We start from the raw sequence: 15,943 nt of genomic DNA, 5'->3' as shown, positions 1-15,943 counted from the left end.
CTTTGATTGGCTGAGCGCGCGGCTGCCTCCTTTTAGCCTCGGGGATGACATTGGCGAGAACATCCCCTTTCGCGCGGCCAGGGCTGAACTATTCTTGGTCAGGAGGTTGACCCGGCGCGCATCCAAGATGTCCGGGGTCTACCCAGATGTGCAGAAAGTCAGAGCGCGTCTCAATTATGTGTTCCGTCTGTTGCCGTTTCAGACTCTCGCTGATCGTACTTGATTTCTCCTTTTTGATAATTTCACTGCTTAACAGCAGGCGTTGCAAGGAACATTCTTTCCCACGTGGTGGACTTGTAAAAGGGCAAAAGGGTATTGGGAAATAATCTGTAACGAATTGGGGAAAATGTTTAAAAGTACTTTTCCAAAAAACAACAACAGAGTCCTTTTGGGGGGGGGGGATAACTCAGACAGAAATTCCCAGGTGTCAGAAAAGGATATCTGCCTGTGTTTTGTTAGCCCTAAAATGGAAAACGAGCGAGGTATCAAACAAAGAATAATGGCAGCTTAAATTGACAGATTATGCGCAGCTTGCAGATTTGACATATAAGAGAACAAGAAGAACACACGTTTAGAGAAGATTGGAAGTTTATTGATTACATGGGAAAAATTTGTGTACACTTGAAAACGTTAAGATAAATCCAACGGTGTAAATAAGTTTTGATGGATGCAATAATGGAATACTGAATGGTTTAGTTTTTGTAAAATATGCAGGGATTTGTGATATGTAAAATGAACCATGGAAAGAACCATGGAACCATGTAAAATGAACCATGGAACTAACTTAGTTGGTCTTTAAGGTGCTACTGGAAGGATTTTTTTATTTTGACCATGGAAAGAGAAGAAGAGAAGTCACTGATATTTTAAGGATGTTTAAATGAGTATTTTAAATTGCAAAACAGAAAATTTAATAAACATAATATATATGAAAAGATAATTTCACTGTTTTAGCTTTTTTTGTAAATCGCTTTGAGGTTTTTAATTGCAATCAAGCGGTATATAAATTTTACGAATGAATGGATGAATCTTTGAATGGCCAGCAGTTCTGGCGATGGCCGTGGTTGGGTTTCCTTTGGAACACGGCATTGAATAGGATTAATGGTGTTCATTGTGATGTAATCATTTCGTAAGTTGTAAGTATATATATATAGAGAGAGCGAGAGAGAGTACTTTATTGAACTTTTTAAAAACAATTACCCAACACAAAGTGTCGTCCTCTAAGTCTTGTATGCATCTAAATAAAGTCGGAAGGGAGATTACTGTCCTATGGTTAATAAACGATGCAAATTGAGACCACAAGGAGTCAAACCCATTTTGTCTCTCCTCACCTTTCATAAAAAAAAAAAAAATCAGATCATTTTACAAACATTGTGTAAAAAAAGCCATCTTAAAAAGTAGACTTCAGAAATCATGGAATGATGCACCTTTCCATATTGTGCAGCCGTCATGATTTGAGCAGGACATCCCAGAATGACAGAAGTCATCCCAGCCTCTGATTGGATCCTGGAAAGTTCCAGTTTTGGGTCTCTTGCTTTTGTGCTCCCCTTTATAAAGGGCTCCAGAGGACGGTTTCTCCACAAGAATGTACATGGCAAACACATGCCATGTATAAACCACGTGTCTGAAATAGTACAGGAGAGCAATCCTGAAGCAATTTTGACTCTCCTAAATTGATCTCAAATATTTCTCTGCAAGGAGGAAGGAAATGGGAAAAACTTTCTCTTAATTGTCTTTGGACTGTAGGGGCTTACTTTGTTGTTGTTGAGTTGTTTAGTTGTGTCCAACTCTTCGTGACCCCCTGGACCAGAGCACACCAGGCCCTCCTGTCTTCCACTGCCTCCCACAGTTTGGTCAAACTCATACTGGTCTCTTCGAGAACACTGTCCCACCATCTCATCCTCTGTCGTCCCCTTCTCCTTGTGCCCTCCATCTTTCCCAACACCAGGGTCTTTTCCAGGGAGTCTTCTCTTCTCATGAGGTGGCCAAAGTCTTGGAGCCTCAGCTTCAGGATCTGTCCTTCCAGTGAGCATTCAGGGCTGATTTCCTTCAGAATGGGGGGGGGGGGGTTTGATCTTCTTGCAGTCCATGGGACTCTCAAGAGTCTCCTCCAGCACCAGAATTCAAAAGCATCAATTCTTCGGCGATCAGCCTTCTTTATGGTCCAGCTCTCTCTTCCATACATCACTACCGGGAAAACCATAGCTTGAACTATATGGTCTGGCAAGTATCTATTAAGCCATGGGTAGGCAACTATGGGTAGGCAACTAACGAATCCGGCCCAATGGCCTTCTAAATCTGGCCCGCGGATGGTGCGGGAATCAGCATGTTTTTACACGAGTCGAATGTGTCCTTTTATTTTAAATGTATCTCTGGGTTATTTGTGGGGCCTGCCTGGTGTTTTTACATGAGTAGAATGTGTGCGGGGTTTTTTTTTTGAAAAAATGCAACTCTGGGTTATTTGTGGGGCATAGGAATTTGCTCATTCCCCCTCCCAAAAAATATAGTCCAGCCCCCAAATGATCTGAGGGATCAGCTCACAGCTGAAAAAGATTGCTGACCCCACTCTCTTAAAGGTAAAGGGACCCCTGACCATTAGGTCCAGTCGTGGCCAACTCTGGAGTTGCGGCGCTCATCTCGCTTTACTGGCCGAGGGAGCCGGAGTACAGCTTCCGGGTCATGTGGCCAGCATGACTAAGCCGCTTCTGGCGAACCAGAGCAGCACATGGAAACGCCGTTTACCTTCCCGCTGGAGCAGTACCTATTTATCTACTTGCACTTTGACGTGCTTTCGAACTGCTAGGTTGGCAGGAGCAGGGACCGAGCAACGGGAGCTCACCCCATCGCGGGGATTCGAACCGCCGACCTTCTGATCGGCAAGTCCTAGGCTCTGTGGTTTAACCCACAGCGTCACCTACGTCCCCGCACTCTCTTAGGGGCACCCAAAAAATGTAAAGCTCTTGCTTGCCACTGTGAGAACAGGATGAAGCCAGCCTAGGATGGTCCTTTAAGCTGATACAGAAGGTATCTCCTGATGTTCCAATGCTCTCTCACATCCCATACACCTGGAGCTCGGTCAGACGTGTTGATTTAGTGGCTGAACTCTGCACACAGTCAGAGACAGCTGGTTCGATACCTTGCAGGGTTCTGTGTATTGAAGTCCTGCATCTTTTGTTCTGGAAACAGGTTCCGGGGCTGAACCTTTTATAGCTCAGATCAATCGGTCTTTTAGCTCAGAACCGACTTCTTCTTCTTCTCCCTGGGGGGAGAATCTACTGTCAAACCCCGAATTTGGTCTTCTAGCAGAATTTGGACAAATAAATGGAAGGAAGTCAGGTTAGGTCAGGAAATGCCAGCTGGCTGTCTTCAATGTGTAGATTTGCTTCTTGTGGACTGTGCGAAACTGTGGAACCGGATGAGCCGACCTGGACTTTGCTGGGGGGGGGGAGATTAGGAGAGGCTGTGTTTGTAGGACCAGACGAGAACCACCTGGGACACCTTGGCCCTTGAGCTGTTGTGGCATTTTGGAGTTTGGCCTTTGAAAACATTCATGTAGAGAAGAGAGAGTGAAAGAAGTTGCATGTAGATATGTGATCTGGATGCCTTTGGAAAGGACCCCAGCAGAGTTTTGTGTGCAGAAGCCCCCAGGCATTTATTTATTTATTTATTTATTTATTTATTTATTTATTTATTTTTAAGTACAGTGGCGCCTTGGTTCTCAGACTTAATCTGTTCCGGAAGTCCGTTCCAAAACCAGGCATATGCCTCCGGGCTGGGGAACCAAGGCTGAACTTGGCAGTCCCTGCGCAATGTTGCTTAAAAGCTGCCTGCACTTTTACCATTTACAGCGGTACCTTGGTTCTCAAACTTAATCCGTTCCGGAAATTCTGTTCCAAAACCAAAGCGTTCCCAAACCAAGGCGTGCTTTCCCATAGAAAGTAATGCAAAACAGATCAATCTGTTCCGGACTTTAAATGACTTTACATGAATTTTACTATCTTACGAGACCACTGATCCATAAAATGAAAGCAATAATCAATGTTCTGTTCTATAAAGTAAATAAGACACTATTGTAGATGTTAAAAATTTAAATTATTATTTTTACTTACCTGCACTGATGATAGTCATTGTTTGGATGGGGGGGGGGGCTTTTATCCATTTCCACAGTCGCACAATCAGTCAATCAATCAATCAATCAATCATAAAATGAAAAAAAGCCACAGACACAAAAATGAAAAGGCCACACACACAAAAACACATTTTTTTTAGCAAAAACAAAGGCACCAAATATCACCTCAGAACACTGCAATCAGAAACAGAAGGCTTTAATTACGATTGGGGGGGGTCTTAAATTTGATGCTTAAGAGTAAAACTGAAGGAAGGAAGCCTTAATTACTACATGGGGGACTCAAATAAGCAGTGCAACAGTAAAAACGGAAGCTTAGGAGCATGTTTGGCTTCTGAGGCAAAGTTTGAAAACCGGAACACCTACTTCTGGGTTTGCAGCGTTCGGGTTCTGAGTTATTCGGGAACTAAGCTGTTCAAAAACTGAGGTACCACTCTATATAATTTTTATTAAATCTTCTAAATTACATTTCGAAATATTCATTTAAAGGTCAAGGGACCCCTGACCATTAGGTCCAGTCGTGACCGACTCTGGGGTTGCGGCGCACATCTCACTTTATTGGCCGAGGGAGCCGGCGTACAGCTTCCGGGTCATGTGGCCAGCATGACTAAGCCGCTTCTGGCGAACCAGAGCAGTGCACGGAAACGCCGTTTACCTTCCCGCCGGAGCCTATTTATCTACTTGCACTTTGACGTGCTTTCGAACTGCTAGGTTGGCAGGAGCAGGGACCGAGCAATGGGAGCTCACCTTCGTCGCAGGGATTCGAACCGCCGACCCTCTGATCAGCAAGCCCTAGGCTCTGTGGTTTAACCCACAGCGCCACCCACGTCCCTATTCATTTAAAGGTAAAGGTAAAGGTAAAGGTACCCCTGCCAGTTTTTCGGGCCAGTCTTGACAGACTCTAGGGTTGTGCGCCCATCTCACTCAAGAGGCCGAGGGCCAGCGCTGTCCGGAGACACTTCCGTGTCACGTGGCGAGCGTGACAAAGCTGCATCTGGCAAGCCAGCGCAGCACACGGAAACGCCGTTTACCTTCCTGCCAGTAAGCGGTCCCTATTTATCTACTTGCACTTTGACATGCTTTCGACCTGCAAGGTTGGCAGTCGCTGGGACCGAGCAACGGGAGCACACCCCGCCGCGGGGATTCGAACCGCCGACCTTTCGATCGGCAAGCCCTAGGCGCTGAGGCTTTTACCCACAGCGCCACCCGCGTCCCTATTCATTTAGACAGCCTTAAATCAATGACTTCCCTTCTTCTCCTTCCGCAGTTCATTTTGCATACCATACATCCCTGCATATTTTACATGAACTAAACCTTTCAGTAATCCCTTGTTACATCCATTAAAACTTATTTACATTCTTGAATTTATCTTAATGCTACCAGCATTTTTAAATAAACACAATTTTCACCTATATATTCAGTAGACATTCTTCTTCTTCTTCTTCTTCTCTTCTTCTTCTGTATGTTAAATCTGCAAACTGTATGTATTCCATCAGTTTAAGTTGCCATTCTCCTTTGGTTGGGACCTCACTTGTTTTCCATTTTGGGGCTAACAAAACATGTGCCACAGTAGTAGCTATCTATGCAAAACAGTTCTTTTGAGATTAGATTCAGAAGCAATACACACACATTTGAGTGAGAAGATTGCAGATTTTATTCCAAACAGAAAGCAGTAGATACTTTACCAAGCAAGCACTTCAGTCCGCCACGGGGAAGCCCTTAAGACATGGCGAAGTGACCCGCAGGTAGCCTTTTGCACAGCTCTGTGGTCAACTCCCACTGCCATGCTCAAAAGCTAGATATTTTATGGATGGGGCTGTGCCCTGTTATGGCCAGTACAGTAAGATTACCAGATATTTTTTCAACGAATCCTGGGACACTTTAAATACATGTTGTTGTTTAGTCGTTTAGTCGTGTCCGACTCTTCGTGACCCCCTGGACCAGAGCACGCCAGGCCCTCCTGTCTTCCACTGCCTCCCACAGTTTGGTCAAACTCATGCTGGTAGCTTCAAGAACACGGTCTCACCATCTCGTCCTCTGTCGTCCCCTTCTCCTTGTGCCCTCCACCTTTCCCAACATCAGGGTCTTTTCCAGGGAGTCTTCTCTTCTCATGAGGTGGCCAAAGTCTTGGAGCCTCAGCTTCAGGATCTGTCCTTCCAGTGAGCACTCAGGGCTGATTTCCTTCAGAATGGAGAGGTTGGATCTTCTTGCAGTCCATGGGACTCTCAAGAGTCTCCTCCAGCACCAGAATTCAAAAGCATCCATTCTTCGGTGATCAGCCTTCTTTATGGTCCAGCTCTCACTTCCATACATCATTACTGGGAAAACCAGAGCTTTTACTATACGGACCTTTGTTGGCAAGGTGATGTCTCTGCTTTTTAGGATGCTGTCTTTAAATACATACATACATACATACATACATACATACATACATACATACTACATGTTCAGGACGTTGATGCTGCAGTGATGGTGGTGGCAGAGGGGTGGCCGCAGCCTTGATTTCAACCACCACGTTTCTGTTCGGATATAGTTCCATTCCCCCTTAAAAGGGTCAGGCATGATTGCTGTGTATCACATGCCTGTTTACTCCCAGCAATGACACCACACTGTACAGATGCATTCTAGGCAAGCTGAATTTCATTGCTAGATGTTCCAGACCTGACATAGCTGTAAGCACTAACCTGCTTAGCAGACATGCCAACAATCCTACTGTTCAGGATTGGAAAGCTCTGAAGCGCATAGCCCGCTCTTTGAAAGGGACTTTGCACTACAGGCTGAGGTTCACCAGTCAGAAGACTGGAGGTCTTGAAATCTTTGCAAATCTTTGCAGATGTGACACCACGGATGGTACAAGCACTTCTGGAGTATGCTACATGTTCAACCACTGTCTGTTTGACTGGTTGTGCAAAAAGAAGACGACAGTAAGCCTATGTTCCTGTGAAGCAGAACTCAATGCCCTGTCATTTTCACTCATGGATTGTGAATGGTTGATGCAACTGTTTCAGGACATCAGAGTTTCTGTGAAATGTCCGATACAGGTGTATCAAGACAATAGATCCTGTTTGGCTTTGCTGAACTCAGAGAGTTGCAAGCAAAGAACCAAGTACTTGCAGATTAAGCTACATCGTGCAAGAGAGTGTATTCAGAAAGGACTCATTCAGGTGTCCTACATGCCAGGAAATGAAATTCCTGCTGATCTGTTGTCTAAGGTTGTTAACAGAGAACAACTTAAGGTTTATGTACAGAGGTTTCAATTGGGTTGAACCACAGGTACTACAGGTTACATGGAAAGGGGGAGTGTGGCACACGGTGTCTGAGGTCCCTCTAGTTCCTCTGACAGATAGATGTGATTGTCTTGTCCATCTCTCTGGAGGCTTCTATCTCCTTCCTCCATGAGCCTGGGCAGCCACTGAGTTGTTGGTTCTTCAGTGGTGGTGGGGAAGCAGTGAGCAGCGGGTCAGGCATGGAAGGTGGAGAAGGAAGGCTGAGAGCAGCAGCGGCGGCGACGCTCGGGCAGTGCAATGCCTCCCTTCCCATCGGAGCAGCCCCAATCCCATTCCTACCTGCGTGCAAGCAGGAGGGAGCGGGGATCCCTCAGCTGGGAAGGGAGGTTTCCCATTGCCTAACTGAGAGATCCCTGCCCCCTCCTGCTTGCACGCAAGCTCTGATGGGCAGCATGAAGCTTCCCTTCACAGCTTGGTTGCTGGGGTCAAGGAAGGTGGAAGCATCCCGGAAACTGCATCTTGGAGCCCCTGCACCACCATCATATGGGGACTTCCGAGCAGCTCCTGAAGCCAGCCAGAGCCAATTGCTCCGGGCTGCTGAGACTGCCGCTGCTGCGTTTCCCGGGGACATTAGATGAAATCCGGGGACAGAATTTGTCCGGGGACTTACTCGCAAATCCGGGGACTGTCCCCGGGAAACAGGGACATCTGGTAACCCTACAGTACAGGCTCAGCTGCGAGCCACTCTGCTCTGCATCAAAGACAAAAAACCAGGACATCCAGGCTTTCACTGACCGGTGCCCTTTGCCAACAGACCGCACATCAGATACTTTTATTTTTATTTTAACAAGGGATAGAGAAAGTAATAAAACATAGACAACCAGAGCCAGGAAGAGATATGTAGATAACCGGAGGCAGGAAGAGTTGACCATGTCAGATCACTAATCACAATTATCTTCCGGAATACGTTTCCCATACACCAGGCAGTGTTGATAATATGGAGCGAGATGAACCGGTGGTTTGACTTGACCTAGGCAAGCTTGACATCGCTTTCTCTATGTTCTGCTGATAGACGGGAGGACCCGTCGGAATCAAATAGCAGACCGGTGGCTTCCTGTCCTTGTTGTAAGCAAAGGAAGGCCAACTCCATCTTTGTATTCACGTCATTATCATTCCGAAACGCAAACGTGCAAAAATTAATTATATTCAGGCAGTGCTTTTTTTCTATAAAAAATGTTTAGGGGTACTCTCCATTTGACTCAAGAAAACCACCATTTTATAGTCCAAATTGGGAAAAATAAATACTGTAAACGGACAAAAGTAATGTTTCTTTTAAAAAAATGCAAATGGATGTGGAACTCATCTGAAGTTTGGGGGAAGTGAAATTGTCTGACTGGATTCCCCTGATCTGTATTCAGTTCAACCCTCGGTCATGATGCTTTCTCCTGTTCCAGGAAACCTGCTTGCGGCTGCCTCGCCTGCCCTGCCTTGCAGTCCTGCATGTGAGAACTGCTTCTCCCGGGTCACCTGGCTGCAAAATATGCCTCCTTTGACATGCGGAGTCCTTTTCCTCGCCATTGACATGTCCTTCCGGCTCATCACAGGTGAGTCCAGGAACCGGGAAGGGCAGAGAGGTGCCGCTGCAGGCAGGCAGGCAGGCAGGCAGGCAGTCTGTGTTCTGGCCCCAGGGGTAACCTGAGAAATGAGGTCCAGGTCAGGTCCAGAATCCAAAGGTTCCGCTAGGAGTCAGTCCGGCAGGGCCAAGAGAGGATGCGAGGCAGGAAACCAGGCAAGGCAGGTACAGGGTCTCAGGCAGGTTCTAGCAAACAGCAATATTGCTCCCGCAACCTGGGGCGGGGTCCGACTGCCTTTTATCTCTGTCGGGGTAACGGCCATCCTGATCCCCCGGTGACTCACCTCCCTGTCTCGCCCAAAGGCGAGCACTCCTCCTGCGAGTACTCAGGTCTCTCCTTCTCTCAGACCTCAGTCTCTGCAGCTCGGGAGATGTCGGTGGGTTACTAGACCCAGGGGCCGCCTCAGCCTCTCCTGACCCAACCGGTAGTGGAGCAGCTGTAAGTGATGGCCCAGCTGAAGGCAACAAGGTCATCCCCGCATCTGGAGCCAGGGCAGGATCAGGCCCCTGACGCAGCCCAGCTGGTGCTTGTTGCAGGGGAACCTGTGCAGACTGGGACTCTTCAGGATCAAGCCCCAGACTGGGTTCAGATGGTGCCTGAGGCAAAGGATGCAGTGTGGACTGAGACCCCTCTGGTTCCGAGTCCGAGTCCGATCCCGAGTCCCAGGCCATCACAGTCTGGCCTCGGAGGTGCCATGGAAAAAAGGTGACCTTCTTGGGATCCAGGTGGTCTTTTTGGCATAGAACTCTTGAGCTGCGTAAGAGGCTTTCGAGGCCAAAAGCAGCTCTTTGGATTGGGTCCAGAAACGGATTGGCAGCCAGTGGCGTCGGACCAGAACTTTCAGGGGTTGGAGTGACGGAAAATGGTGGGGACCGCTCCCCCCCTCTTCTTGCACCTTCCCTAGAAGTTCAGGACTGTATAGATTAAGAACAGTGGTTTGCAGAAGGGCACAGTTCAGAGGCTGCAGTGGGGAGAAGCTGGGAAATATTGGAGGAGGAACAGCAGGAAGAATAATAATCAGGGGAGAGAAAGCTGTCAGACTCAGTGTCTCTAGAAAGCATTCCTGATCCCCCTTCTCCCAGGACCAGGCGTGCCGTGAGAGTAGGAGAACAGAAAGCTCAGAGGCAGAAAGCACAGATCAGTCAGCACAGGGGTGACGTAGAGTGGGGACGATGTAGAAGGGTGGGACTTTACTCAGAGCAATGGTCATTATCTAACAGAGACTACATTCCTTCGTATCTGTGAATATTGAATAAACTACAGTGGTACCTTGGTTCTCAGACTTAATCCATTCCGGAAGTCCGTTCCAAAACCAAAGCGTTTCAAAACCAAGATGCGCTTTCCCATAGAAAGTAATGCAAAATGGATCAATCCATTCCATACTTTTAAAAACAACCCCTAAAACAGCAATTTAACATGAATTTTACTAACGAGACCATTGATCCATAAAATGAAAGCAATAATTAATGTTCGGTACTATAAAGTAAATAAGACAGTATTGTAGGTGATAAAATTAAAATTATTATTATTATTTACCTGCACTGATGATAGTCATTGTTTGGATGAGGGGCTTTTATCCTTTTCTGCAGTCACTCACTCACTCACTCAATCAATCAATCAATCAATCAGTAGCTGAAGTGGGTTCCACACAGTCACAAAAACAAAAAGCCTCAAAAAAAAAAAAAAAAACCACCTCAAAATAAATAGCTTAACCCATTCTGGAAGTCTGTTTGACTTCTGAAATGTTTGAAAACCAAGGTGCAGCTTCTGATTGGTGCTGGGGCCCCGGAAACAATAGCCGACAGCTACATCAGACGTTCGGCTTCCAGAAAACGTTCGAAAACGTTTGAACACTTACTTCTGGGCTTTTGGTGTTTGGGAACCAAGGCGTTTGAGACCCAAGGTACCACTGTACTTGGTAAGAACTCTTCTTGTTATCTGCTTCTTGGCATCTCGCCGTAGGAGGGATAGGATTCCTTGAAGCCTGACAAGAACATGCTTTCTTTATCCTCTTAGCAACCCATATGCCACACGGGGCATCCGCCATAGCTTCCGAACAGTCTCCGGGGGCAGCCCCACACGCAACACATTGCAGGAGTCTAGCCTGGCGGTTACCAGATAGGGACACCGCTCCAGACCCAGGCAGGCAGCCTTCCTACATCTTGAAATAAATGGAGAAAATAACACGTTGCTACTGTTAGGGGAAAATCTAGATGCGAGGCTGCTCAGCCACCCAGCTCATCAGGCAGAGCCCGCGGGTCCCTGCGGAATAAAGGAAGGCGTCCAGCCACCAACTGGAGCAAACGGCTATGGACCAAAGTTTATTGCACAACAGGTTCAAAGAGGAATTGAACCCCGAGGATGGGGTGTCAAGGACTTTTAAAAGTTTCTATCTTATCCCAGCATACATTTCATTCAGCATCATCACTACATCACTGCTACATCATTGCTACATCAGGAAAGGGGAGGGTTATACGTGATTAACATAGGAGGAATGTGTCAGGGCAAAAGGTCCATACAGTCAAAGCTATGGTTTTCCCAGTAGTGATGTATGGAAGTGAGAGCTGGACCATAAAGAAGGCTAATCGCCGAAGAATCAATGCTTTTGAATTCTGGTGCTGGAGGAGACTCTTGAGAGTCCCATGGACTGCAAGAAGATCAAACCTCTCCATTCTGAAGGAAATCAGCCCTGAGTGCTCACTGGAAGGACAGATCCTGAAGCTGAGGCTCCAAGACTTTGGCCACCTCTTGAGAAGAGAAGACTCCCTGGAAAAGACCCTGATGTTGGGAAAGATGGAGGGCACAAGGAGAAGGGACGACAGAGGACGAGATGGTGGGACAGTGTTCTCGAAGAGACCAGTTTGGCCAAACTGCGGGAGGCAATGGAAGACAGGAGTGCCTGGCGTGCTCTGGTCCAGGGGGTCACGGAGAGTCGGACACGACTAAACGACTAAACAACAACAACAGGCAAATACAGGCTATGTATTGGGAAGTACATTCTAAGCACCTACTGCAAAAGAACAATAGAACTTTGGTTTGCATAGTCTGGCACCTGGGCAAGTCTGGAGAGGAGCTTTTGCCCAGCGATTGACACCTATGAGTACCTTCCTGTGAGTACATGACCTCCCGCTTGAGGGATTATGGCAGGACCGAGTGGTTTCCAAGTCCTTGGCCAATGAAACAAATTGGCGGTGGAATGAAGGAAACTGGCAAAGGAGTTGATTTTATGTGACTTTTAAAGCTAGGTAACTTCCCTGTTACCTAGTTAAGGGACGTGGGTGGCGCTGTGGGTAAGTTACCTGTTAAGGGACATGGGTGGCGCTGTGGGTAAAACCTCAGCGCCTAGGACTTGCCGATCGCATGGTCGGCGGTTTGAATCCCCGCGGCGGTGTGAGCTCCCATCGTTCGGTCCCAGTTCCTGCCCACCTAGCAGTTCGAAAGCACCCTTAAGTGCAAGTAGATAAATAGGTACCGCTTTGTAGCGGGAAGGTAAACGGCGTTTCCATGTGCTGCTCTGGTGCCGGTTCTCTGGCCATGTGACCCGGAAGTGTCTGCGGACAGTGCTGGCTCCCGGCCTCTAGAGTGAGATGAGCGCACAACCCTAGAGTCTGTCAAGACTGGCCCGTACGGGCAGGGGTACCTTTACCTTTACCTAACTTCCCTGTTGGAGCAGGAACCGGCAAGCCACTCCAGTATCCCTGCCAAGAAAACTCCAACATCAAAAAAACGAAGATCATGGCCACTGGGCCCATCACCTCCTGGCAAATAGAAGGGGAAGAAATGGAGGCAGTGAGAGATTTTACTTTCTTGGGCTGCAGATGGAATCGGACACAACTAAACGACTAAACAACAACAACAACAACTTCCTGGAGTTGTCAAGTTGAAAGGATACCTTTATGCATAATATTTGTAACATTTAACAACTTTAAAAATGTGCCCCCCCCCCCGTAATTTCCGTAACACTACCTAAAAGAAGGGCTGTTGGGAACAAGACCATTAAGTCCGGAGTCTGAAACGATCTAACTCTACCACTGGGTACCAGATGGATTTTGTTCGGGGGTGAAACTTGTTAATGAGTCCAGAAATCTTAGTGGACGCAGGAAGGAAGAGCTTGTGGCTCAAGCTGCTTTGGATAAGGGGTTTAAAGCACACTACGAATTTACAAGGCTCCCCCAGTCCGCCTCAGGTTCTCCCAGCTGCCAGACCTTTCCATTTGTGTTGCAAAACAGAAAGCTCTGGACAAGAACCAGCAGCACATCGGCTAATAATAAGCTGATCCATGGCCATTAGATGTACCTTTGTGGACAATGTAAAAAGTTCATTATCCTGGGAGAACTGTTACCCTATTGCTATGTTTGGAACGCCTATCATTGCATTTGCAGGATACTGACTGGGGAAAGGCGTTTTGCCTCCATCTCAGTGATCTTTGATAGTGACTCACCACTCCTATATGCCTGTTCATGGAACATTTATTTGATTCCTATTATTTGTGACTCCATGCACATATTATATGTCTTCTGTTTACGAATTTTGAAGCAATAGTAAAGGTAAAGGGACCCCTGACCATTAGGTCCAGTCGCGGATGACTCTGGGGTTGTGGCACTCATCTCGCTTTATTGGCCGAGGGAGACGGCGCACAGCTTCTGCGTCATGTGGCCAGCACAAGTCGCTTCTGGCTTTATGACAGATAAAGTAAGGATATGTACAATTTTACAACATGCAGAAAACAATCTATGTAAAGAAATCAGGGAGGGGAGCTGAGTCCTTGGTGGGGGTGAGAGGGAGGATTGGGGGGGGGGATAATGTAATTGATTAAGAGGATTGATAAATTGCTATGTTGAAATTGGTTAATAAAAATATTTTTAAAAAGAAAAAAAAAGATTAAGACAAGATAAAGAAGGGGGGGGACATACAAAACAAGAATTTGCATTATTATACAACCATTCATTGAATTTCTAAATAAAAGACTTCCAATTCTTCTCATTGTACTTTTATTGTTATTTACGTTTCACACACAGCCTTCTATTACCCTGATTTGTCTCCGTGTACTCCAACAAATTCACATTTGCACATTGCATTTTACAAGGATCAGTTGAATTCCGCAAGGAGATTGTTATGTGGACAATATGTTTGTAGGTAATCTTTGTTGCAGGAATTTATGTATAGGTTGGGGGGCGTTGCCCCTCCAGCAGATCTCATGCACATGCAGCCCTCTACCAAAACCAGCACCATCACTTTTGTGACTTGTGATTTGTCCCCACAAAGCACTTCATCACAGTTTCTTCCTATCTATTCAAAGGGCCTCTGCTGCCCAATACCAAATGTAAGAATTCACTGATAAATGTCTCCAGGTACTGGCTCACTGCAATAACTTCAGAAATTCATCTAGACATGTGAGCTCAGCTACTCAGCGGCCCCTCTGCCTGAGTGATAATCCCTGGCATCCTGATACCTGAGTGCCAGACAGGTAGCCATTCCAGAAATAACAAACCCAGATGAAGACAAAAGGGTGGGATTCACTTGGCTGGGAAACAGGGAAATGTAAATATCTCTTTTGTTACACTTGATGGGTGTTTAGTGGGGGGCAAGGGGAACCATGGGGCAGGGTCCAGGATGCTCAGATTCCTGCCACCAGACCTCCTCTTTCATGATGTAACTATGATGTATGAGTGATGTAGTTTGAGGGGTGTAACATGGGGATTAGCAGTTATAAAAGTTTGGGTTCTCTTTTGTTCGGGGCTTCCATCTTGTTCCACCTGGTGGCAGGTGGGAGTCCTGTCGCGACAGTCTTCAATAAAGACCAAGCCTACTGGCTGCTGTTTTGCTCTGGTATTCCTGGCTGGTGTCCTTGTTTTTTTGTCCAGGGGGGGCCCTAAGGTTTCTCCGTTAACACCCTTGAATATTTTCCATCCTTTGTATTACTTTCTGGTTCGGGAGCCCTCTCACTTTCCCCTTCAGCTTTGCCAGTTTGAGGTATTCAGTCGTAAAAGTCTGCCATTCTATTATCGTGGGTGGTGTTACATTTTCGTTCCTGTGAAATTCTCAGCGGTGGGGTCTGACCTGTCCCTTTTCCCTCTGGGATTGCCAGCGGTTGCTGACCAGTGCAGCGGTGGAAGCAACATCTTCACTGAGATCCCGGAAAACAGCCCCTACGGCACCTTGGTCTGCCGGTTAATGGTGTCCGGCGATCCTGAGGGCGACACCGTCCAGCTGACCTTGGGCGGGATCGATGCCGATTGGTTCTACTTGGATGGAAAGGCTGTGCGGCTGAATGTCTCCGAGGAAAAGGTGTTGGACCGAGAGGTGAGTGTTGCTCCCGTCCAGTGCCAGATTTACGTATAAGCTAAGACACAGGTGGCGCTGTGGGTTAAACCACAGAGCCTAGGGCTTGCCAATCAGAAGGTTGGCGGTTCGAATCCCCCCAAGAGAGTAGGGTCCTAAGCTATAGCTTCCTTAAAGGTAAAGGGACCCCTGACCATTAGGTCCAGTCATGGCCAACTTTGGGGTTTCGGTGCTCATCTTGCTTTACTGGCTTCTGGGTCAAGTGGCCAGCATGACTGGACCCAGCCGCTTCTGGAGAACCAGAGCAGCGCACCGAAACACAGTTTACCTTCCCGCCGGTGCGGTACCTACTTATCTACTTGCACTTTGTGCTTTCAAACTGGTAGGTTGGCAGGAGCTGGGACCGAGCAACGGGAGCTCACCCCATCGTGGGGATTCGAACCGCCGACCTTCTGATCAGCAAGTCCTACGCTCTGTGGTTTTACCCAAAGCACCATAGAAAGGAGCAAACCAGTGATATTTTAGGGAGCAGGGTAGCAGGCGGGGCCCATGACTTACATCAGGCATAGGCAACCTTTGACCCTCCAGATGTTTTGGAGTACAGTTCCCATCACCCCTGACCACTGTTCCTGTTAGCTTCTGATCGGCAAGCCCTAGGCTCTGTGGTTTAGACCACA

At 47.2% G+C, this 15,943-nt stretch overlaps 1 protein-coding gene across 1 annotated transcript in view; it reads left to right on the top strand.

The window, feature by feature from the left end:
• Positions 1-8,890: 8,890 nt before the first annotated feature.
• The window catches only part of LOC310688141 (cadherin-related family member 5-like), a gene marked incomplete at its 5' end in the record, with an annotated part of 153,446 nt that continues 146,393 nt past the window's right edge, over positions 8,891-15,943 (top strand). Inside the window, 2 exons of the mRNA XM_083464265.1 lie at positions 8,891-8,954; positions 15,073-15,287. Coding sequence (XP_083320391.1) covers positions 8,891-8,954; positions 15,073-15,287 — 279 coding nt within the window. The remainder of the gene's footprint in view (positions 8,955-15,072; positions 15,288-15,943) is intronic.

The sequence above is a fragment of the Podarcis liolepis genome, assembly GCF_965112155.1.
Source record: "Podarcis liolepis genome assembly, chromosome: 10".
NCBI lineage: Eukaryota > Metazoa > Chordata > Lepidosauria > Squamata > Lacertidae > Podarcis > Podarcis liolepis.
The sequence above is the reverse complement of the archived record's forward strand: the minus strand, read 5'-3'. Positions and strand labels throughout refer to the sequence as shown.